This window comes from Macaca mulatta, chromosome X (genome assembly GCF_049350105.2).
Source record: "Macaca mulatta isolate MMU2019108-1 chromosome X, T2T-MMU8v2.0, whole genome shotgun sequence".
NCBI lineage: Eukaryota > Metazoa > Chordata > Mammalia > Primates > Cercopithecidae > Macaca > Macaca mulatta.
The window spans coordinates 9,767,366-9,792,547 of NC_133426.1; the positions used below are offsets into that span (position 1 = coordinate 9,767,366).

The 25,182-nt window shown below is 42.7% G+C and overlaps 1 protein-coding gene across 1 annotated transcript in view; it reads left to right on the top strand.

The window, feature by feature from the left end:
- CLCN4 (chloride voltage-gated channel 4) overlaps window positions 1-24,671 on the top strand; it is a 79,036-nt gene extending 54,365 nt beyond the window's left edge. Inside the window, exons 10-12 of the mRNA XM_028842115.2 lie at window positions 607-1,005; window positions 7,578-7,794; window positions 20,518-24,671. Coding sequence (XP_028697948.1) covers window positions 607-1,005; window positions 7,578-7,794; window positions 20,518-20,608 — 707 coding nt within the window. The 3' untranslated portion in view covers window positions 20,609-24,671. The remainder of the gene's footprint in view (window positions 1-606; window positions 1,006-7,577; window positions 7,795-20,517) is intronic.
- The last annotated feature ends 511 nt before the right edge of the window (window positions 24,672-25,182 follow it).

A 25,182-nucleotide genomic window follows, 5' to 3' on the forward strand; every position in this document is an offset into this window, starting at 1 on the left:
CTTGTAATTTATTGAATACTGTACTGAAAGTGAGAAACAGATGGTTGCTTGTGTACTTGAGGCATGGTTTCTACTGAATGCATGTTGCTTTTGTACCACAGAAAGTTGAAAAATTCTAAGTTGAACCATCATAAGTCAGGAACTGTCTGTAAATAAAAAACTTGGTTTAGCAGAAGGCTCTTCTCCACCTAATCATTCAGGGGCACAAAGGTGGGTCTGTCCCCTGTCTATAGTCCTTAAGAATTTCTGTGCTGTTCTGTTTATGGGGTTCTTGAAGAGCACCATGCTTGCTTAGTCAGAAGCTTGCAGAGCCCATGTAGGATCCACTCACCAAAAAGCTTATGTGGGCCAGGGTGAATAGACAACCCAGGATCCCTCATTGGAGCAGAGGCCCCAGTGAGATTCAACTTCAGGCTCCCTAGTGCAAAGCCACATTTGACGGGGCCTGGCCTGGGTTCCAGAGGCCCAGTGCAGGAAGCATGTGGGAGTGTCTGCTCGAAACAGGTGTGAGGGGAATTTACAGCCTGTCTGTCATTTTCCTCAAATCATGTTTCCATGAGCTGCCCGGGTTGCACTTTGGAATTTTACTCCTCCCCTCTGTTGCAGGTGGAGTTACCAGGATGACGGTATCATTGGTGGTCATCATGTTTGAATTAACGGGGGGTCTGGAGTACATCGTGCCTCTGATGGCGGCAGCTGTGACCAGCAAGTGGGTAGCTGATGCATTTGGGAAAGAAGGCATCTACGAAGCCCACATTCACTTAAATGGGTACCCTTTCCTTGATGTGAAGGACGAATTTACTCACCGCACACTGGCCACCGACGTCATGCGGCCCCGGCGGGGAGAGCCACCGCTGTCGGTGCTCACGCAGGACAGCATGACTGTCGAGGATGTGGAGACCCTCATAAAGGAGACCGACTACAACGGCTTCCCCGTGGTGGTCTCCAGAGACTCCGAGCGCCTCATTGGATTTGCCCAGAGGAGGGAACTGATTCTCGCAATAAGTGAGTAAAGAGAGGGAAGCTCACATTTCACCAAGAGCCGAATGTCATCCTTTGTACCCCTAACATTATCCAAGATTTTTGAGGTGATGTGCATTAAGCCAGGGGCTCTCAAACTTTCACATGTCTCTGGGTCACCCAAGGGTCTGGCTCAAAAGCAGATTCTGATTGAGCAGGTCTTGGGTGGGACGTGATACTACATCCCTCACAAGTTCCCCATTAATGCTAATATTGCTGGTCCCCACATCACACTGTAAGGAAAAAGGCTTTAAACCCAAGTCTTGGGTAGAAATTCTCAGTTGGAAAGTGACTACATGTTTGCAAGCAGCCCCCTGGCCCTGCTCCGCTGCTGCCTTTCAGCAATTGTTGGCTAAAGCTGAGAAGGAAGAGAGGCGACAGCCTGGAGTGGCCCGGGCTGAGCTGTCTCAGACTTTCAGGTGAACCAACCATCCGGCTGAGATCGTGAGTTCTCTGCCCCAGACACCCCTTGCCACCACACAAGTCTTTTGCTTCACTTTATGATATGATGTCTGATTCCGCAGTTAGAGGCCCTTGTGGGTAAATGTGCAGACATTGCTGGAACCAATTGCATGAGATTATTTTCCTCTTGTGTTTGAATGACAGTCAGCTGCACTGAGGGGCAGGCTGTTGAGTTGGGGAGGGGAGTATGGGATGATGCCCAGGTCAGGGTGTCCCAAAGACAGGTGGATCAGAGAAGCAAGCACATGGGCCCCATCAGCCTGGAGATGGCTCCAACAGAAGGGTAAGCAGGAGGTAGGAGAATTCCTAAGACAGAGGGGGCCGAGGGCTGCCGACTGAGGGCCAGAGGTCTGGTTGTGAGTTGCTGGGACCCTAGGCAAGGAGGAGCTGTGAGCCTTGGAGGGGTAGAGTCCTGCCAGGCCTCAAGGTGGCAGGGTCAAGGACCAGCATAGCACATCCACGGGCATGCTCAGCATCCTTGCTCTGTGATCTGTACAACATTCCAGCATCTCATGATAGACCAGGGCCCATGGCATGGCTCCCATGCACACATGACAGTTTTACTATATATCTTCCAGAGTATTCTTGACGCTTGTCAATGGGACTTTCCCTGGTCTGATGTTGGAATGGCCCACTGTGAACACATTTCCACCAGGCAACTGCTTCCTTCTCTCCCTATCCTTTGTTTCCTGTTTCCAAGGCACCTCCCTTAAACCTCTTCCCGATGTTACATAGCTTTAAAATATCTTTAAGGCATCTTCATCAAAGGCTTTATAAAAATAAGTTTAGATAAGCTATCCTCTCCCATTTTAGCTTGACACTCAAACATTTTTACCTCCTCCAAAGCAAAAATTGATTTGGTATTTTAGACGCTGTAGCAAGTTTGTGCTTAAGTGTTCAGCGATGCTTCTCCTTATTATAGGTCCTGTTGCTTAACAGGTAGGTAGGTGCCTTTGTGTAAATATTGCCTTATAAGTAATGAGGTTTTTTAAGGTTGTTTAAGTAGGGTTGGGTTTGTTTAAAAATACTGTAATCAGCAGCCTTTAAAAAGTTTTTCATTCCCTAGAATCTTTTAAGCAAAGGTTGAAATTTAAAAACTAAGGTAATAAATGTCACAGAATCTATTATCTATTGTATAGCTCCAGGCACACCTGCTAAGAGGCAGCTTACTAATTTTGCTGAAACCCATTACTGTAATCAAGTGGGAAGCAGTAATTGTCATCAACCGGTTAGAGAAGAAATTTAAGCTTACCAACCAAGTACTCTTCTAGAAGCTATGTTTGGAATGTCTGAAGAGGCACCACACGGTGTAAATACTACCTATATGCTTTCAATCAGACCGATAATAATATAGAAGGTGCTATTTACATGGTTTGTGCAAAGGGAAGGAGTGTTTTGCTCTGAGGAATCAGAAAAGCTGTTTTTTTTGGCCTGTGGAAGTAGAAGAGTCCCTGTACTCTGGTGGAGAAGTACAGGTGCATGACCTGTATTTGAGGAATCTTGTGCCATTTTATGAGTATAGAAATAGGACAGCATTTAGCTAGCCACTATCCCATGCCAATTTCACTTCCTAGAGGAATTGGGAGCAAAGATTATAGACAGATCCAAGATAGTATGGATCAGAAAAGAAAGGTAAGTGAGGTAAATAAGGATTTTTCTTACATATCATGTTTAAAAATTGTAGCAACTGCTCAGATGGAGCTGAAAATGTTTTGTTATGTTTTGAAATGCCAAAGCATGGCGTTTTCTTTGTTAGAGAGCACTTCGTTAGCACCACCTGGGCAACATGACTCTTCACCATCACATACTAGCACATGGGGCCATATGCGACTCTTGCCCAAGTTCCTGGCAAATGGCCCTTTACCTCTGGTTGCTCTGCGAATATGAGGACTCGTCTGTACTCAGCAGGGCTCAGGTGCTTCTTGTCTTGAGTTCTGAAGTTAAGTAGGGTTCAAAGAGGACTCAGCGGGGAGTTGCAGAGATGATTGAAGGGTGGAAAGTTAGAGTTTCAGGGAAGAGTTAAGGAAACTCTCAGGTTTTTGTGGTCGGGTGAATGATTTATTAGGCTGGTACAAAAGTAATTGCGGTTTTTGCCATTACTTTCAATGGCAAAAACCGCAATTACTTTTGCACCAACCTAATAATAATTATTCTCCAGTATGTGGAAGATGCTTAGTTGCAGAAAGGGGTGTATATCTAGCACTGAACAAGAAGTTAAGTGTCAGATCTGTCAGACAAGGGAGAAAAGAGGTTTCTGCCCGGGAGGGCTGTTAGTTACTGGACTAGGTCATGGAGAACAGTGGTGTCATCTACATCTTTCTGTTGGGGATGTTTATGTATATACATACACACATAGAGGGACTTCTCCATGCTTTAGTGGACAGACACTAACTTGTAAAATAATCTGCTTTTTCTTCTGTATAGTCTTTACCTTTTTATCTTATCTTTGTACTACTTTTGTGGTTGCTTTCAATTTTCCATTTTAACCTATCTCATTAATTATATCTGTCTTATGGACGCATTTAAAAAAATTTTTTTGAGACAGGGTCTCACTCTTTCACCCAGGCTGGAGTGCAGTGGCGCGATCATAGCTCACTGTAGCCTCTACCTCCTGGGCTCAAGCAGTCCTCCTGCTTCAGCCTCCAGAGAAGCTAGGACTACAGACTCGCACCAGCATGCCTGGCTAAGCATTTTAAATTAACAGGATGATAGACTATTACCTCCCTGAAAACATAATTCACGTGGGAGTGCTCCTCCTCAGCACCGCTGACATTTGGGGCTGGATGATTCTCTGTGGTGGGGCTGTCTTGTGCACTCTCGGGTGTTGAGCAGCGTCCCAGGGCTCCACCCACTGGATGCCAGGAGCGCTTGCCCTTTCCTATTGTGATAACCAAAAATGTCTTTAGATATTGCCAAATGTCCCCTGAGGGTGGGGGCAGAATTACTCCCAGTTGAGAACCATTGCTTTAAAGCCACTCAATAGCCTAACGAATATGTGATTATTTCCAATTTTGAAAAATTTCTTGGCCTATCACATAGTTTGTGAAATTCCTCTTACTCACACTTTATTATTTACCATCTCTACATCTGGCATGTGAACATATTGCTTTTAGGAAATGGAATGTTAAGTTGAGTAACCTTAGCAGGTGCTCATAAAATGTACACTCCTTTTTTTTTTTTTTTTTTTTTTTGACTAAGTCTTGCGATGTTTCCCAGGCTGGAGTGCAGTGGCGCCATCTCGGCTCACTGCAGCATCCACCTCCCAGATTCAAGCAATTCTCTTGCCTCAGACTCCCGAGTAGATGGGACTACAGGCACATGCCACCATGCATGGCTAATTTTTGTATTTTTAGTAGAGACAGAGTTTCACCATGTTGACCAGGCTGGTCTCGAACTCCTGACCTTAAGTGATCCGCTGACCTCAGCCTCCCAAAGTGCTGGGATTACAGGCATGAGCCACTGTGCCTGGCCTAAAATGGACATTCTTTTTCAAGAGCTGTGGACACTGAGACTCATTCTAGTAGAATATATGGCAAACCTCCTACATTAAAGACAGTTTTAAAGACAGTTTATTTTTAAAACATTTAAAAATGAAGTTTATTACATTTTTTCAAAGTGAAAATAATACACACTCCAAATATTGGGGAAATCAGAAGCAAAAGGAAACATTTAAAAAGCTACCTACTTTCTTATCACCAAAGAAGACATGATTGATATTTAGTGAATTTCCTTTTTGTCTTTTAGCTCTTTTAAGAAGATGCATTTTCGGTTGTATTGTTTTGGTTTCTTCTTCAACACAGACTCCCAAGTGTTCCTGGGGTCTGTGGTTCTCTTTTCTTGTAGCACTGGCTCATCCCTTGGGTGAGGAGTTAGTTGGTTTATCCTTTCACACAGGAAATATTTCTTAAGTGTCCACCATGTGCTGATACCATCCTAGAAGCTCAGAGTCCACGGATGACAGCACACTGCCTCTGCCCTCTGTGAACTTACATGCAGGCATTTTGGTGTTTGATGATTTCTGGTCCAAACTGAGAGTAGATGTTTCACTTAGTAGAGAATTGCAAAGAGCTTTCTTGCTGGTTCTCTTTCCATTCATAGGCTTTTGCCTGTTCCTAGCACCTCTACCCACAAAGTTTGAAGCCTCCTGTAAGTCTGTAATAGAGTTGCAAAGTGGCCTAGCAGAACCTTTCTGAGGAGAGTAGCAGTCGCCACTGTGGGAATAGCAAGGTGTATAGCTTAGGCCTCTGGCTCTGACTCTAGCTGATGCCTATATTTTTGCTTGGCGGTAAATACCTTGTGGGCTTTCCTTCCTGATGCCTCCTATGTGAGATAGGTTCAGTTTTATGTGGCAAGCAGAACCAGATACACTGACATTTAGTAGACCTACTCATTCATTCATTCATTCATATGTGCATTTGACAAATATCTGTTTTGTGTCTACTATGTGCTAGGCATTGTCCAGGCACTGGGAGTGCACTGGTGAGTAAGAGTTCATTGAGCTAGTAGCTGTTAGAATCAGGGCTTCTAACCCAATCAGTAGGTTCAAAGGAGATATAAGCATGTTATTTATTTTATTGTAGCAAGTGGATGAACCATTTATTAAATTGTATTTGGTTTAAGAAGGGGTTCAGTAAATCCGTGTCATCAACTCTTGATTGGGGTTTGCGGCTTGATCCAATCCTGACATTCACTCAATGGTTGAAATTGATGGAAATCCTGTTAGTGGGACTTTAAGAGAATCGGCTGGTCTATGGAAATGAGCAAATAAGTATGTGTTGCCAGTTGCCTCCCTGTCTTAGTGGGTAAGGACAGAAACATCTTGGTTTAGGAGAGAAGTACGTAGTATATATCAAACAGTCTACGTTTGAAAACATGTTGTGCATCAAAGTCGTCTGGTATTTGTGGCAGAATCATACCCCATTTGATGTAACTTGATTTAACCTGACCCATATAATGTGAAGGCATTTGCCCAGCAGGCCCTCTGTTCCTCTTTTAAACAGAGACCCTTTTTCAGACTCAGCCTGACCCCAAATGCTGCCAGTTTTCCATTAGAGTACTCTATTGCACTAAATGGCCTTAGAGGAGGCAGTTAGAATTTTATTTTTGAAAGAACAATATAGGTGAGTAGTAGTCTTTGAGAAGGCAAGAAATGTATTATGGAAACCAGGATCCATTTTAAAGCAAGCCTTGCTGTACATTTTCCCTAACCTTTTCCCATGAACCAAAAGAAAGATTAAAATTCCAACAGAAGGAAAATCGCCTTGGAGAAATATCTTGAGACCAATGGATTTATTTCATGTGTGACTTAAAATAGCCTGGGTTTCTAGCACTGCGTTAAGCTGTATTTCTAATGAGTTCCTGTTACCCTACTTTTCTTCAACTTTCTTTCACATGGCTTTTTCTACAGACAGAAATAGGCTAATTGCTACCATAACAGTTTTACTATCTTTCTTTGAGAGATCCACAAAATGGCCCATTTTTAAGACAGGAGATCCAAAGGGTGGTGGGGGGTGGGGGGATGCAGCTTTTCTGGGGTTGTTTCTTTGGACCCAAGGGTCGCATTTGGGATTGAGCTGCATTTCTGGGCTGTGAGCCTGGGCTGGCCGTATTGATTTCTTGTTCCTCCCAGGATTCATAATGCCATTTGGGCCAGTTATAAGTTAGTTCGTAAAAAGAAAAACAATGTATTAAGGTCATCGGGCAGCTAAGTAAGTTTCTTGTCACGTCAAACTCCAGCCCATGATGAGGTGAAGGAGCATAAGGAAAGCCAGAATGGAGGGCCCTGGGCTGTTTGGGGTGCCTGGAGTCTGGGGGGAAGCAGTGAATGTCCCCAAAGGGGCCATCTGGGTCAGGCCCATATTGCCAGACTTTGGCAACAAATGATCCGGTCACAGCAGGGGACCCTCACACAGCATTAGCTGCAGAGAGATGCCAATTCCACAGATGTTTGGCTAAAGCCCCTTATTAAGAATGTGTGGTTCATCCTCCGAACCTCTTTTCTGTGGGATTCTAGATGCTGTGTGTGAGTGTGGGATGGGGAGTTGCTCAGCAAGGGATTTTTGTGTGGCTTATTGTTCCTGCTCACCCCATTCTAGAGAACGCCAGACAGAGGCAGGAGGGCATTGTGAGCAATTCCATCATGTACTTCACGGAGGAACCCCCCGAGCTGCCGGCCAACAGCCCACATCCCCTGAAGCTGAGGCGCATCCTGAACCTCAGCCCATTTACAGTCACAGACCATACCCCAATGGAAACAGTGGTGGATATCTTCCGGAAACTGGGGCTCCGGCAGTGCCTGGTGACGCGGAGTGGGTGAGTAGCCGGTCATGTGGCCAGAATGACCTAGGGAGAAAAAGATGAGTGAGACATGGTCTCAGCCCTGAAGGATGTGGAGGGCCACAGGGTGGAACAGTCCTTCAAAGAGAATGGCAGTAAGCTGTGGTGAATGTGCTGAGAAGGAAATGTACAGGGGGCTTGGGACTTAGGGCTGGGCAGCCGTGTAGCCAGGGAAGGGGGCGGTCCAGTTTGGACTGCTGCCTGGGCTGAGGGAGGTTGAGTAAAAAGGGGCAGAGCCACAGGAGAAGGGGTTGGCGTTGCTTTTCTACCCCCCGCCACATGTGACACTTGGCTTAGGGAGGAGATTCTGCTATAACATGATATATGCGGTCCTCAAAATCACAGCACTATGCAAAAAGTGATCCATGCAAACCACAGGACTTCTGGGAAAAATGGGGTTAGGTACACAACAGTCAAAAACTTCATCAGTGATACATGACATAAAAGAGGTGAGAATGTAATAAGAATGGTAGTACCAAGCCAGGTGCCATGAATGGCTCGTGCCTGTAATCTCAGCACTTCGGGAGTCTGAGGCAGAGGATCACTTGAGCCCAGGAGTTCGAGACCAGCCTGAGTGGCAAGACCTTATCTCTACAAATACATTTTTATAAGATCAGCCAGGTGTGCTCATAGTCCCAGTAACTCGGGAGGCTGAGGCAGGAGGATCACTTGAGCCCAGATCTCCAAGGCTGCAGTGTCCTAGGATTGCACCACTGCACTCCAGCCTCAGCAACAGAGCGAGACCCTGTCTTGTAAAAAGAAGAGTGGTAGTACCATGTTACACATTAGTTAAATGGTTAAGAAATACAGGGATATTGCCGGGCGCGGTGGCTCGCGCCTGTAATCCCAGCACTTTGGGAGGCCGGGGCAGGTGGATCACGAGGTCAGGAGATTGAGACCATCCTGGCTAACACAGTGAAACCCTGTCTCTACTAAAAATACAAAAAAATAGCTGGGCATGGTGGCGGGCACCTGTAGTCCCAGCTACTCGGGAGGCTGAGGCAGAAGAATGGCATGAACCCAGGACGTGGAGCTTGCGGTGAGCCGAGATTGCACCACTGCACTCCAGCCTGGGCGACAGAGCGAGACTCTGTCTCAAAAAAAAAAAAAAAAAAAAAAAAAAGAAATACAGGGATACAACAGAAATATGTCACTTCATCTTAAAAAGGCCTGAAGTTGGCTGCGGGGTGGGTTTCACAAGCTCTGACACTTATGAATTACTGGGAAGGGGTGGAAGGAGGGGAACCTGAACTCAAGGGGAAGTGGTCACAGCAGGTGTGGATGGGCATGGCTCCTCACACATGCGTGAACTGAGGTTGCTTGTGGATGTTTGGGGGCTGGGCACGTGCATTTTGTGTATGCTGATCTCACTGGGTTCAGCTGGGTACAGTTCTCTGCATTTGCCTAGAGTTTCTCATGGATGAAATCACACATAAGCAAAGGTAAAATCCATATTATGCTCAGATTGTTCCTAATATATCAATTTGTTCGAAACAACTTTGTTTTTGAAATAAACATGATTGGAGAATGGAGAGATTTCATGACCCCATGGCATTGTCCCTGCTGCCTCTTTTGTTTTGTGTTGTCACAAATCAGGAAACCAACAATGCAACGATTGAGGGTCCACTGTAGTAGCACCAGAGGTGCACTTCCTTAAAGGCCATTCCTTGGCCTCTGAGTGTCCCAAGTTCCATGGTATCAGAAGCTTGTATAAGGGAAGGGGTTGGCTTGGTCAGGGTAGCCTGGAACCTAGGGTTATATCTGCCCATTTTATTCCTTTATGGGCTGGGAGTAGGAGGCAGGGAATGGGTTCTGGAGACATTGGTACCTAATAAAGTTTAGGCCTTTATAGATTCCAGAGGCTCAACTATCTAATATAGCTTATATTTCCAGAGCCGGCACACTGTAACACAGCAGTTCTCAACTGGAATGATTTTACCTCTCAGGGACATTGGGCAATGTCTGCAGACAATTTGGGGTGTCATGACTGGAGGGAGGGATGCTATTTGGCATCTAGTGAGTAGAGATCAGGGATGCTGCTAAACATCCTACAGTGAACAGGACAGCTCCACAATAAAACATCTGGCCCAAAATGTCACTAGTTGTGCAGTTGAGTCACCTTGGACTGGATGTCCCTGTATAGCTAAATGAGCAATCCTATTCATTCTGCTTTCTTCCTGCTGTCCTGGTAGCAAGCACATGGGGGGACAGGCTCTGCAATTTGCAAATTTACCCAGAGAACTCCTGGCCAGCAGAGTGAGCGTCCTCCTTAGCTCTGACTACAGAGAGAGCAGTGTCTTGCATGTGGGAGGTGCAATCAATAGGGAAAAATAAATGAGTCCTTGTGTTTGACAAGGCTAGGGATCATTTCTGCTGATGAATTTTAAAGGAGCTCAAGTGGTTTTTCAAACTTGAGTGTGGATCAAAATGCCCTGGAGGATTAAACCTCCAGGTTAAATCCAGATTTCTGGGCCCTGCCACAGAAGTACTGATCCCTGGAGGTCTAGGGTGAGGCCCAAGAATGTGCACTCCTGACAAGCTCCCAGGTGATGCTGCTTCTGCCAGTCTGGGGACCCCACCTTGAGAACCACTAAAGTCGATTGATACACTTGAGTTTCCAGTATTATACTTGGTATAAATACCACTGTGATTGGCCATGCTGTCTCAAGTGTGTAGCAGTTTCTCCTTTCCTTGAAAACAATAATCCAATGTCAGTTATCATTGGAATTTCAGTTCAGTCAGGAAACTCTGCCCTTAATGCCCACTCACGCCTCACAGAGCCCCATGAGGTCTTCCCGTGAAGATCTGGGTGCCGAAATTGGCCCCGAATGTGCTTCAAGAAAGCAAAATTGCACTCTCTCTCACTCTACATCTTTTAAACAAACACAGATGCTGCTGCGTTAGTGCTGGCAAGGGATCCTTGTCTGCGGGGCCTTTCATCTCCTTGGGCTTCTTGCCAGGTCAGGCACGTCTCTGGCCAGCTCTCATGTTTGATGTGCTCGGCCACCCTGTGCCTTCCCTGCTCGGGATGGCCACAAGCCTGAGCTCCACCACTGGCCTGGATCACCTGCAGCATTTCTCAGGTCTGGGGTTCAAGGGGCATCATAAAACTGGACCAGGAATCAGAATGCGACAATCTAGGAAGCCTCCAGTTGCTAAGAATGAATTTGGGTGAGATTTTCCCTATGAAAGTTCTAGAAAGGAAAAGTGAGTAAGGGAGGCGGTGTCAGATTTTCCCCAAGCCCTGCTAGGTGGTCCACAGGGGCTTGGACAGGGTAGCTTTCACAGAAGAGCCCAGCTGCTCGAATCTGAATTATGTCCTTGGTCATAGATCTGGTAGTTTATAATTCATTGAATTTGCTTGAACTACTACCCAAAGGGGCTAGAAGTTCAAACACTTGATTTAAATCAAATAGGACATTTCATGCCACTAACGAAGCCTGCTGGATTTGATGTTACCTCCTTCTGGGTTGATGTTCGGCTTTCTTCTTTTGTGATAATTATCATCACAGGCCAGGGCACAATTTATGCACGAACCCAAGGCAGCTCCTGAATTCATATTTCCCTAGCGCTGTTATAATCAACTGAACTTTTAGACATTACAGTCACAGAGCTTTAAAAGGAGGTTTTCAGAATGCAAATACTTGATCTTTTGATACTGTCTCCAGGGTGAAGATAGGGAAACAAAAACCAGGTTTTGTAGATATGGGAGGGTTCCGTGTATATGTGTGTGTGTGTGTGTGTGTGTGTGTGTGTGTGTGTGTGTGTGTGTGTGTGTGTATGTACGTATGTGTGTGTTATAGTTATCACTTTGCAAACACTAACAAGTCTTATTTTTTTCAAAGCAACATTGGTTTATTCAACATTATATTGAGCATCTATTTTAGCTGGGAACTGTAGGGGGCACAAAAAGTGTTTTTGTTGTTGTTGTTGTTGTTGTTTTAAAAGCCAAGGAGCTTGTTATCTACTAAGGAACATGGACATAATCCAGTTTAAGTGGTGCTACCCAAGGCAGGCTCTCCAGTGGGGACTGTTCTGTTTTTTTTTTTTTTTTTTTTAAATTTAATTTAAAGTTCTGGGATACATGTGCAGGAAGTGAAGTCTTGCTACATAGGTAAACGTGTGCCATGGTGGTTTCCTGCACCTACCAACCCATCACCTAGGTAGGTAGCCCCACATGCATTAGCTATTTATCCTGATGCTCTCCCTCCCCAACCCACGACAGGCCCCAGTGTGTGTTGTTCCCCTCCCCGTGTCCATGTGTTCTCATTGTTCGGCTCCCACTTATAAGTGAGAACATACAGTGTTTGGTTTTCTGTTCCTGTGTTAGTTTGTTGAGGATAATGGCTTCCAGCTCCATCCATGTCCCTGCAAAGGACATGATCTCATTCCTTTTTATGGCTGCATAGTATTCCATGGTATATATGTGCCACGTTTTCTTTAGCCAGTCTATCACTGGTGAGCATTTGGGTTGGTTCCATGTCTTTGCTATTGTGAATGGTGCTGCAGTGAACGTACGTGTGCATGTATCTTTATAATAGAATGCTTTATATTCTTTTGGGTATATGCTCAGTAATGGGATTACTAGGTCAAATGGTATTTCTGGTTCTAGGTCTTTGAGGAATCACCACACTGTCTTCCATAATGGTTGAACTAATTTACATTCCCACCAACAGTGTAAAAGCATTCCTGTTTCTCCACACTCCCACGAGCATCTGTTTTTTCTTGACTTTAATAATTGCCATTCTGATTGATGTGAGATGGTATCTCATTGTGGTTTTGACTTGCATTTCTCTAATGATCAGTGATGCGGAGCTTTTTCTGATATGTTTGTTGGCTATATAAATGTCTTCTTTTGAGAAGTGTCTGTTCATGTCCTTTGCCCACTTTTTGATGGGGTTGTTTTTTTCTTGTAAATTTGTTCCTTGTAGATTCTGCATGTTAGACCTCTGTCAGATGGATAGATTGCATAAATTTTCTCCCATTCTGTAGGTTGTCCGTTCATTCTGACGATAGTTTCTTTTTCTGTGCAGAAGCTCTTTAGTTTAATTAGGATCCATTTGTCAACTTTTGCTTTTGTTGCAATTGCTTTTGAGGTTTTCATCATGAAATCTTTGCCTGTGACTATGTCCTGAATGGTATTGCCTAGATTTTTTTCTAGGCTTTTTATCGTTTTGGGTTTTACATTTAAGTCTTTAATCTATCTTGAGTTAATTTTTGTATAAGGTATAAGGAAGGGGTTCAGTTTCAATTTTCTGCATATAGCTAACCAGTTCTCCCAGCACCATTTATTAAATAGGGAGTCCTTTCCCCATTGATTGTTTTGTTAGCTTTGTCAAAGATCAGATGGTTGTAGATATGTGGTCTTATTTTTGAGATCTCTATTCTGTTCCATTGGTCTATGTACCAGTACTGTAGTGTTTTGGATACTGTGGCCATGTAGTATAGTTTGAAGTTGGGTAGCATGATGCCTCCAGCTTTGTTCTTTTTGCTTAGGATTTTCTAGGCTATATGGACTCTCTACCCAAAAACAACAGAATATACATTCTTCTTGGTGCCACATGACACTTACTCTAAAATCAATCACATAACTGGAAGTAAAACACTTCTCAGCAAATGCAAAACAACTGAAATCATAACAAGCGGTCTCTCAGACCACAGTGCAATCAAATTAGAACTCAAGATTAAGAAACTCACTCAAAACCACACAACTACATGGAAATTGACAACCTGCTCCTGAATGACTCCTGGGTAAATAATAAAATTAAAGCAGAAATCAGAAATTCTTTGAAACCAATGAGAACAAAGAGACAACATACCAGAATCCCTTGGACACAGCTATAACAGTGTTAAGAGGGAAATTTATAGCCCTAAATGCCCACATCAAAAAGCTAGAAAGATCTCAAATCGACACCCTAACATCACAACTAAAAGAACTAGAGAACCAAGAGCAGACAAACCCCAAAGCTAGCAGAAGACAAGAAATAGGCAAGATCAGAGCAGAACTGAAGGAGACAGAGACACAAAAAACCCTTCAAAAAGTCAAACCCAACAAATCCAGGAGTTGTTGTTTTGAAAATATTAATAAAATAGGCTGCTAGCTAGAGTAATAAAGAAGAAAAGAGAGAGGAATCGAATAGACACAACAAAAAATGATACAGGGGATATCACCACTGACCCCACAGAAATACAAACAGCCATCAGAGAATACTATATCACCTCTATGTAAATAAACTAGAAAATCTAGAAGAAATAGATAAATTACTGGATGCATACACCCTCCCAAGACTGAACCAGGAAGAAGTTGAACCCCTGAATAGACCAAATTCTGAAATTGAGGAAGTGATAAATAGCCTACCAACCAAAAAAATCCCAGGACCAGACAGATTTACAGCTGAATTCTTCGTACCAGAGGTACAAAGAGGAACTGGTACCATTTCTTCAGAAAGTATTCCAAACAATTGAAAAGGAGGTACTCTTCCCCAACCCATTTTATGAGGCCAGCATCATCCTGATACCAAAACCTGGCAGAGATACAACAAAAAAAGAAAACTTCGGGCCAATATCCCTAATGAACATTGATGCAAAAATCCTCAATTAAAAAAAAAAATACTGGCAAACTGAACCTGGCGGTATATCAAAAGGCTTATTCACCACGATCTAGTCAGCTTCATCCCTGGGATGCAAGGCTGGTTCAACATACACAAATCAATAAATGTAATTCATCACGCAAACAGAATGAAAGACAAAAACCACATGATTATCTCAATAGATGAAGAAAAGGCCTTAGATAAAAATAACATCCCTTCATGTTAAAAACTCTCAATTAAGTAGGTATTGATGGAGCATACCTCAAAATAATAAGAGTCATTTATGACAAACCCACAGCCAATATCATACTGAGTGGGCAAAACCTGGAAGCATTCCCCTTGAAAACCAGCACAAAACAAGGATGCCCTCTCTCACCACTCCTATTTAACATATTGTACAATTCACCCATTTACAATGCATGATTCAGTGGTTTTTAGTAGAAAATGGGTTATGCATTCATCACCACAATTTTAGATCATTTTCATCACCCCCAAAAGAAACCCCACACCCCTTAGCTGTTACCTCCTATACCACAGCCCTTGGCAACCACTACTCTACTTCTTTCTGTCTCTGTGGACTTGCCTATTCTGGACATTTCATGTCAGTACAATCATGCACTATGTGGCCTTTTGTGTTTGGCTTCTTTCACTGAGCATCATGCCTTCTTTCTTTTTTTTTTTTTTGAGATGGAGTCTCGCTCTGTTGCCCAGGCTGGAGTGCAGTGGCGTGATCTCGGCTCACTGCAAGCTCCACCTCCCGGGTTCACACCATTCTCCTGCCTCAGCCTCCCGAGTAGCTGGGACTACAGGCGCCCACCACTATGCCCGGCTAATTTTTTTGTATTTTTACTAGAGGTGGGGTTTCACTGTGTTAGCCAGGATGATCTCGATCTCCTGACCTCGTGATCCGCCCATCTCGGTCTCCCAAAGAGCATCATGTTTTCAAGGTTCGTCCACACTGAAGATGTTTCCATACTTCTTTCCTTGTTAGGGCTGAATCATCTTGCATTGTGTGGATAGACCACATTTTGCTGATCAATTCATTAGTTGATGGACATTTGGTTTCCCTTTTTTTCTTTTTTAAAAATTATTTTTAATTTTTGTGGGTACATAGGTGTATATATTTATGGGTATATGGTATATTTTGATACAGGCATGTAATGCATAATAATCATATCAGGGTAAATGGAGTCTCCATCACCTCAAGCATTTATCCTTTGGGTTACAAACGTTCCAATTCTTTTAGTTATTTTTAAATGGACAGTTAAATTATTGATTGTAGTCACCCTGTTGCACTGTCAAATACTAGATTGTATTCATTCTTTTAAACTATCTTTTGTACCCATTAACCATCCTCCATCCCCTCCTCCCCCCTCCCCCATTCCCTTTAGTTTTCAGATGAGGAGGTGAGACTCTAAGAAGCAAAACACTGCTCAAGGTTAAAGGGAATTGGTTGCAGAGCCAGTCTCATCTGGGTTCTTACAGGTCTCCTATCTCCTGAGGCACAATCAGCTGCCAGGTGCTGGGAGGACCTTTGATGGAGAGCCCTGCCAACTGACCCTAACCCTTGAGGACATCAATCCCCTCCATACAGCACCCTCTGGGACCAACAACAGTGGGGAGTAGACCTGGGCATGATGGGAAGATATGTGGCAGCATCCTTAAGTATCCAGATTCCTGGAATGGCTGCATTTTGGGATACCTGTTCAGTAAAATACTGAGGATATGGGGCCAGGTAACGGGATTCCGTGTCCTATGTTTATGGTATATTATAGATTCACCCACAGAGGTCTATTTGTGTCTGAAAGCTCCTGGCTGGGAGTAACAGTGAAAGTATTTAAGAGCTGGTGCCAGATGATGAACTCATTTGTTATGAATTGTGGGGAGTTCGCTGTAGTTCTATAAGGTATGAGGTTGGCAGGGGACATCCCAGGGTGTCTAGCTCAGTGGCTATAAACCAACTGGTGTGGAACTATTTTAGTACTTTTTAATCTGGATGGTGGTTCTCAACCAGGGGCAATCCTGTCCCCCCTCCACAGGAGACATTTGGCATTGTCTGGAGACATTTTGGTTGTCATGATGGGGGATGGGGATGCTGCTGCATCTAGTGGGTAGAGGCCCAGGATGCTGCTATATGTTATACAGTGCACAGAATGGCCTCTCTGCAACAAATAATTAGCCAGCCTAAATGTCACTAGTGCCAAGGTGGAGAAACCCTGCGTAAAGCCTTCCCAGGTGGAGGGCTGGATGGGTGGAAGGAGTCCTATGGGCCCAGCTTGGGACTCATTTCACTGCTACTGCATGGGAAGGGGCCTCACTGGGGACTCTTATCTGCCTATAAATAGAGGCCCTTCCCAGTAACAAAGCCACCTTTCCTAACTATCATGGCTTTCTTGAAATTAATTAGAATCATCAGAGCTAGAACAAAATTTACCTGACCCTGGGAGGAAACCTTGTTTAAAAACATTTATTTAAATTTTTGTGGGTACATAGTAGATGTGTATATTTATGGAATACATGAGATGTTTTGTTACAGGCATGCAATGTATAATAATCACATCATAGAGAATGGGGTATCCATCACCTCAAGCATTTGCCCTTTGTGTTACAAACTATCCAACTGTACTCTTTTCATATGCCTGTTTGCTATTTGTATGTCTTTTGAGAAATGTCTATCCAAATATTTTGCCCGTTTTTTTGATCAGATTATTAGATTTTTACCTATAGAGTTATTTGAGCTCCTTATACATTCTGGTTATTAATCCCTTGTCAGATGGGTAGTTTGCTAGTGTTTTCTCCCATTCTGTGGGTTGTCTCTTCACTTTGTTGATTGGGAAACCTTTATTTCTTATGTGGGCCTCTAAGGCTCTGACATGCCTCAGGTCTGGAGGTCTGGACTGCTCTTCTCAGCAGAAATACACAGCTGCCAAAGCAAAAGGGCAACTCTGATGAGACCGGGGCCCACTAAAGCTTTTGCAACCGTAGAAGCAGGGTGATTTGGCAAAGTATTGGGTAACAGTGCCCTTGAGAAAATGTGTATCTCTGGTTGATTGATTGCAATGGGCCCTCGTTATGACAGTTGAGCCCGAAGCAACTAAGACAATTCAGAATGGAAAGAAATGTTTTCATGCTCTGCCAGCTGGACCCAGCAACCTTCCTGTGTGAGACCAGAGCCCTTGTTGGACCTTGAATCTATCAACTGTGTTCATGTTCACAGATGGGTTTTCCCAGGAGAACTCAGCATCTCACTGCAAAGAAGAGTACTAACATTTGTTTCCTTTAGGTAGGTCTTGTTTCAGGATTATAACAACATTTAGGTTTACAGAACAATTGAGCAAAAAGTGCAGAGTTCCCATATATCCCCTTCTCCCCCCTCAGTTTCCACTATTGTCAATATCTTGCATTACTGTTGTATTTGTTGTAGTTGATGAACCAATATCAATACATTATTATTAACTAACATCCATAATTTACTTTAGAGTGTACTCTGTGTCATATATTTCTGTGGATTTTGACAAATATACAATATCATGTATCCACCATTACAGGATGATACAGAGTAGTTTCACTGCCCTAAAAATCCCCTGTGCTCTGCCTATTTATCCCTCTCTTCCACCCCCAAACCCTGACAACCACTGATCTTTTTACTGTCTCCATAGTCTCCATCCTTTTCCAGAATGTTGTGTATTATGTAGTTGGAATCATTCAGTATGTAGCCTTTTCAGACTGGCTTCTTTCATTCAGCAATACACGTTTTGATTTTCCTCCAGGTCTTTTGATGACTTGATAGCACTTTTGTTTTTATTGCTGAAGAATATCCATTGTCTGGATATGCTACATTTCAGTTTATCCAGTCACCTACTAAATAACATGTTGGTTGCTTCCAGGTTTTGGCAATTATGAATGAAGCAGACATCTTCTAAGACATTTTCTTTACATAACTACCAAACCATAATGATGTAAAATTAACAGTAACTCAATATATCATCCAATATCCAGTTGATATTCATTCAAATGTCAACTCAGAATTCCATCAAAGTTTGTGCATTGCATTGTTTTGCCTTTTTAGTCTCTTGTCTAGAACAGTTCCCTGCCTTGTTTTGTTTTTTTTAATGACAGAGGTTTTAAAAAATAATTCCAACTTTTATTTTAGATACAAGAGGTACATGTGCAGGTTTGTTACATGCAAAGATTTCCTTTGAAGAGTCCAGACCAGTAGTCTCACATTCTGGGTCTGATTATTTCCTCATGATTCAATTTGGCTTAAGTAGTTTTTGGCAGCATTCCAACATAGGTAATGTTATAGAGTCTGCTTTTCTGACTTTGTTGATGATAAGCTCCATTGCTTGGATGAGGTGGTGATGACCAGAACCCTCCATTGTAAAGTGACATTTTTCTCTTTGTTCATAATCTGTAGAAAAGTACTTTGAGACCATGTGAATTTTCTGTTTTCCAGCAACCATTCACCCAATGATTTTGGTATCCATTAATAATTATTGGTTAAGCTAATTATTACATTGGGGGCTGCAAAGTATTAATTGTCAAATTCTGTCCTGCTTCCTGCGTTTATCAAGTACTCCTCCCCATTTAAGAAAAACAATCACTGTAGGGTCATGACATATTCTTTTAATGTTTTTGTAATTTATATTGTCATTATTCTGTTTGCTTAGCATGCTCTCTCACTATTTTACTCTTTCCTAAAGATGTTGCTGTGAGTTGGAGGGGAAGGGGCCTTATCTGCTGTCTCCCTCAGTGTGATAGATGGGGAAACCAACACAAGAAACGGATACCTTTTCCAAGACTGTTTAAGGTCCAGTGTAGTCAGAGTCAAAAAAGTCAGAATTCTGGCCTGACAGTTTCACTAATCAGCGTCTATTTCACCAGGTGTAACTGATTTGAATACTGCTTAGAATACTTACATCCCCTTTTCATATTCACTAAGAGATAAATTTGACTAATTTTGCCTTAATTAAATAAATGACAGTATATTACAATTATGTTTTCTGTTTTTTTTAATATTATCATACTACACAGAGTAGAAACCCATTATTTTAATGGGTTTAATACTATACAGTATTTTAGTGTGAGACTACCAGAGTTTGCTTCCCCATACCCCTTTTTTGGGGGGTACAGTGGAGATACAGTGAGTACTATTTTGCAGACTTATGTGGCAATGGAACTTCTTTTTTTCCAAAGAAGTTGTTCACTTCTCCTTCTCTCAGACTTTTCATTTTACCCAAGGGGCATGATGTGTTCCTGCAGGTCATCATTTAGTAAAATAATGAAGCAAGGCTTGCTATGAATGGTTGTGCAAATGTGCACTGTATACTCCAGAGGGCACAATTTCCACTGCAGTGTTTGTGAGCAGTGCTCCTTGGCATTGTGTGATATACAGTCTTGGTGGTCCCATACAATGGACTCTGGGAAGTGGCATTCTTTTTATAAGTTGAAAGCAATGGAATTTTGGAAGAGGAGGCAATTTACATATGTAGTCAGAGATAAATGTCAAACTTTATCCTCCCAGTAAGATAGAATTACAAATAGAATCACTTTTTATCTTGTACTTAAAATTTCTTTTACTTAAAATACCTTATACTTGGAATTCCTGTGGTGTGGTCAAGTTTTGACAATGCCGTTCATAAACCCTTTTAAAATTGATTACAGTCTTGAAATTTAAGAGGATATAGCAGTCATCATAGGTTTACTGCCTTAATAAACAAGCTTGCAATCTCTGTGACCTAATGCAATAAAGGTTTATTTTTCTCACATGTTACATCCAGTGTGGATTGCAGGTGGGCTCTGGACCTAGGTCTTTGAATCTGGTGGCTCCTAAGTCAATCCTCAGAGCCCTTCACTGGCTCCTGTGCCTCTGGCTGCCAGATGAGAAGAGAGAGTGGGGAGAAATGCACAGGAGACCTGGGAGCGGCATCTGTCACCTCCACCCATAGGCATTGGCCAGTGCTCCCTCCATTGGCTCTGCCTAACCACAAGGGAGGCTGGGAAATGTTGTCTGTCTCTGTGTCCACATGGAAAAGGCACTGGGGTTTAGGGAGAGGGATGAGTCATTGTTGCAAGGCTGACCTCTTTTCTCTATTTGTTTCTTCTCCAGGAGACTTCTTGGCATCATCACAAAAAAGGATGTTCTGAGACATATGGCCCAGATGGCAAACCAGGACCCCGAATCCATCATGTTTAATTAGCAACAAGGTGGCAATTATTTTCAGAAAAACACTGACTGTGTCATTTAAAAAGAAATAAATGATATGTTATTATCCCAATGAAAGATCATGCATTGGGGACAGCGGAAACAAAAGCTTTATTTGAAAGGCGGGGAAGAAGGATGAAACCTTTAAAAACAAAAACGAAAACATCAATGAGTAGGCATTTTATAGCTTTAACCCCGTACGAGTTTCAAGCTGTGTTTCCTAATGAGTTTGCTGCTGCTGTGGGAGCATGTGGGTGGGTAAATGATGTAAATGATGTGATCTGTACAAGTATGTGGAGCATGAATGCTGACTCAAGAAACTTTTACCCCTTCTGCTCAAGGCTGATGTTTGTAACTTATGAACACACGTGAAGTGTTGAGTCCAAAAGACAAAGGGGTATCGGCATGTCAGTGTCATTATTTATTGGTTCTTGAAGTTTTGCTGCTATGTTACTGAATCATACTAAAGACATTTGCACTTACTTTGTTGAAAAAGAAAGAAATTAAATTTGAACACAGTGAAAGCTGCAAGTATGCCAGTGGATCCACTCACGACCATCCCGTTTCTTGCTCCTGTTCTCAGCCTGTTATCTGGCTTATCCATCAGTTTCTGAACCAACATCAGGGGCGCCTGCCATGATGAGTGTGAAGAAATCATTTCTCTATGCAAGACTGGCATCCTGGGACTGCATGATGAACTATTGGAGCATATAGTACTGTGCTGTGTCTCCTCCCATACAAAGGGACACATCCTTATTTTGAGGATATACTCACCCGATCATTGATTTGCATCCGCATTGCATTTGCTTCATTTATTTATTGCTTTTGCCCATGCATTCAATATTGATCAGCTCAGCACTTCCATGGGCCATAGCCGGTATGCCCCCAGCCTGCCATAAGCGTGGTTTCATTTCCAAGTAGCATATGCAAGAGTCCAAACAGGCTACCCAATGTTACTACTTATTTTTCCTCTCAGGTCTTATCAGATGCGGCTGTGGAGAGGATGAGGCATACGAGTGCTCAGTTGGAATCCCTCCAAATGGATTGCAAGAGAAATACTAAATTGATTCTAAATCTGTTCCATTATCTTCTCTGTAGGATGCAAAACGTCCAGTTTTAATGTATAAGCATGCACTTCATACTAGCAATCACAACGCAGGAGGACAGCATTAAATTTTATACAGCCAATTTGAGCACTGGGCATCTTTGTATTTGAACTTAACGACACATTTACTCTTTTAGTCAGGATTTTGGTCTTTTCTGCGGGAAGGAATTAAGCTATGTATTAGGTCCACCATATGATCTGTGTAAGTAAGATTATCCCACTTGCCCTTTCTCTTTAGTCTTTGTCCCTTCCTTTTCACTAAGTGCCCCTCATCCTTTTCAATCTCATTGTCACTGGATAGTGCTGCATCACTTAGGTGTGTATTTGGCTGCAAATAACAGAAAACCCAGCAAACGCTGAAGGGCTGAATAAGAACCCTGAGAAGGGGGTACTCCAGGACTGTCCCCATAATATCATTGGGATCCCCATCCAGTTGCTATTTCTTTTTCACCATTTTCACCTTTTGTCCTCTGGCTTATTGCCTCAGAGTTGCAAGATGGTTCCTGCACTGTCAGGTATCATGCCTGCTTTCTAAGTGGGAAGAGGAAGGAAGGGAGAGGCAAGCAACTAGGTACAATGTCTATCAGGAAAGCAAAGCTTCCCCAGAGATGCTCAGCTTGTATGCATTGACTGGAAGTTTGTCACGTGGCTCCCCCTAGCCACACACTAGTGTGGGAAGGAAAATATTGAGCTAGTCACATTACTCTCTGAACGAAATTCATATTATCTTATTAAGGAAGAGTGTTGGTCTTCAGGAGGGGAAGTTTGCTATATTGGATGCCGTCATCATGTCCTTGTCATTGCCCTTCCTGTTTTCATTCTTGCCAAACCCCTGTGAATGCTCTTCTAACCTTCCTGTTCCCCACCCCTTCTCTCAGATTTGACCTAGAATTCCCAGCCCAAATCCATAATTTCTTAGCTCTAATAAGAATTTTCATGTTGGACAAAAACCTAGCTACAAATGGGTTTCTATGAAACTTCTGATTAATGTGCAAAATATATATTTTCTCTGGGTTAAGACATTTTTAAGTCAGATCATGCTGACACACTAAGAAAATTTGTGTAATTCATTGACCCCTTCCTTCCAAAATAACAAGTAGCCACCTCAGTGTGACAATATCCAGTCAATAGTAGAGAATTTAATCCTTGGTCCTATAAAAGAATAAAATTCATTGTCATATTTATAGTACGTAAGCCTCAAGTAACAGGTCTTAATGTTAGTGTTGGTGTTGTGGTTTCTACGGAACATTTACAAGTGAAGTTGGATTCTCCTGGGCTTTAAATCCTAAAAAGTCTTAATGACCACTTCATGTAGTTCCCCTCTTATTCTCCTGTGGTCTCCTCAGAGCCAGTGTGTGCTGGGAAAGAGTATTCGTTATAGCCTGGCTTTATAGAATCCAGGAGGTCCTTTTAGCTGAAACGAGCAGCTTCAAAAGGGAACATGAAACAGTGAAAAGATAGCCAAAGGTCAGTGAAACCACAGCATTTCTTTCTAATCTGGCTGAGGCCATGGAGGGGAATGAAGGGAAAATATGCTTCCAGGCCAAGGTCACTGAGGGGGACCTTAGGATTTGTGTCCTCCCCAGTGCTTAGAGTAGAGATATCTGCAAATTCATGGCAAACAGTTGGAAGAGTTACTTAACTGAAACAACCCAGTCTTACTTTCTTTTGTAAGTTGATCCTCTGATTTATTGGGGGGTTCAGGCTCTCCTCAATAGAAGGTCAAAGTTGGACAGGTGGACTAAGGTCAAGGATGAGGAGTCTGCGGTGGGGACTACCACAGCAAACTGTCTTCCTTCTGTGGAGTCCTAACTCAGTCATGTGGTCCACTTGCCCAGGGGCCTGGGGGCTCAGACAAACCCCATGGGAAACATGCTGCCATGCACTGTCTCTTGTAAATGTAGTTGGGTAGGGATCCCGAGGGTATTTGCTCTTTCCAAATGCAGAACTTCTATCCACTTTATCTGGTGATCTGATGAACAGCACGGGGACGTGGAGGTGAAATAAACATCTTTCAGAATTATGTTTTTTTTTCCTCTTCCAGAACCAAAGGCTTTAGATATTTGTGGAACTTTCTGGATTCCTTCCGAATCAGGTTTACATAAAAAACCATCAACACATCATGGGAAAGGAGCTGTTTCATGACACACATCACGTGTTTCTTGCTCTCACTGAGGAAATGTGTTGTACAAAAGCACCAAATAAGGGCACCCTGGAAGTGACATGTGTGTTTCTTCTAAGTGGTTTTTAGTGCATCCCCTGGGATTGCAGATGCTCATGTGGCTTTTAGGGAAAGGCAGAATGTGCTAGAAGTCGAAGTCATTCAATATTCAGTGCTTACTGTTACTTGGAACCGGATAATCTCAGTTCTTTGTTCAGTCTTTCCCAAAGACCTTACAAAGGAGATGTGTAAATAGATAGATTTTGAGACTAATAAGTCACAGAAATGGAAAATTTTAGAGCAGTTTGTGTCACTTAGGTGAGAACTGATTACTTTAAATTACCAACATGTGCGAATTCTACTTAGTATTCATTATTAGATGCTGAGCTGGAAAAGATGAGAAACCCAAGGAGAACTATTGAATTACCACATAATTGTAATATTATGCTTTCATTTTAATTTTGTATGGGCAGTGTTCTATCAGACTAAGCTTCTAGCCTTTGAAATGATTTACATGAGGAGAGAGCCTGTATATCTGACTTGAGAAACATTAAGCAGACCCTATTTTCACCGTCGCGGTAATAACTATTTATTTGCTATCCTAGAGGTGCTGGGAATGAGCCTCCGGGTGACTTTGATGAGATATATTCACATTTGGTATTGGAACGACCACATAGCAACGTGTTGGGTTTTTTTTATTGTAACACTCTGTGTAAATGTTGGCACCTTATTAAATATTAAATGTTTGAACTCTATTTTTAAAAATAAAATAAGCACAGAATCCGCAACAAACATGTTGTAAATGGAAGAGATACTGATTTCACAGTGTGTTTCTACACAGTAGAACCTCCGGAAACCTGGTCCCCATGACTTGGTAGAACTATCCAGTAAAGTTAAAGACCCATCTTAAGACTGGTATGCAGATTGTGAAGTCCATTAGGTCAGCTTTAAAATTCCTTGTTCTTGGCTGGGTGGGCGATGACCAAATGAAAATTCAGACTGAGGCTATCAGTTTCCAAGGATTGGGTAGGAACACTGTCCTCAGGCCATCTGTGTTTGCCCTGTGTGAAGGCTGGGGAGTACAGCTTGGGCAATGGTCTAACATTCATTCATTCTTTCATACTTTCTTTCAAGAGCAAATTTTTCTATTTATTTGGGAACCACAAGGGTTGAATTATGTCTTTTCATATGAGTTTTTTTTTTTCATGAAAACTTTCTACTTTACAGAAAATTTGAAAGAAAGAAAAGAAAGGAACAAAGGATGCCCACAGATCCTTGACCTAGAAGAGGTGCTATTTAATAT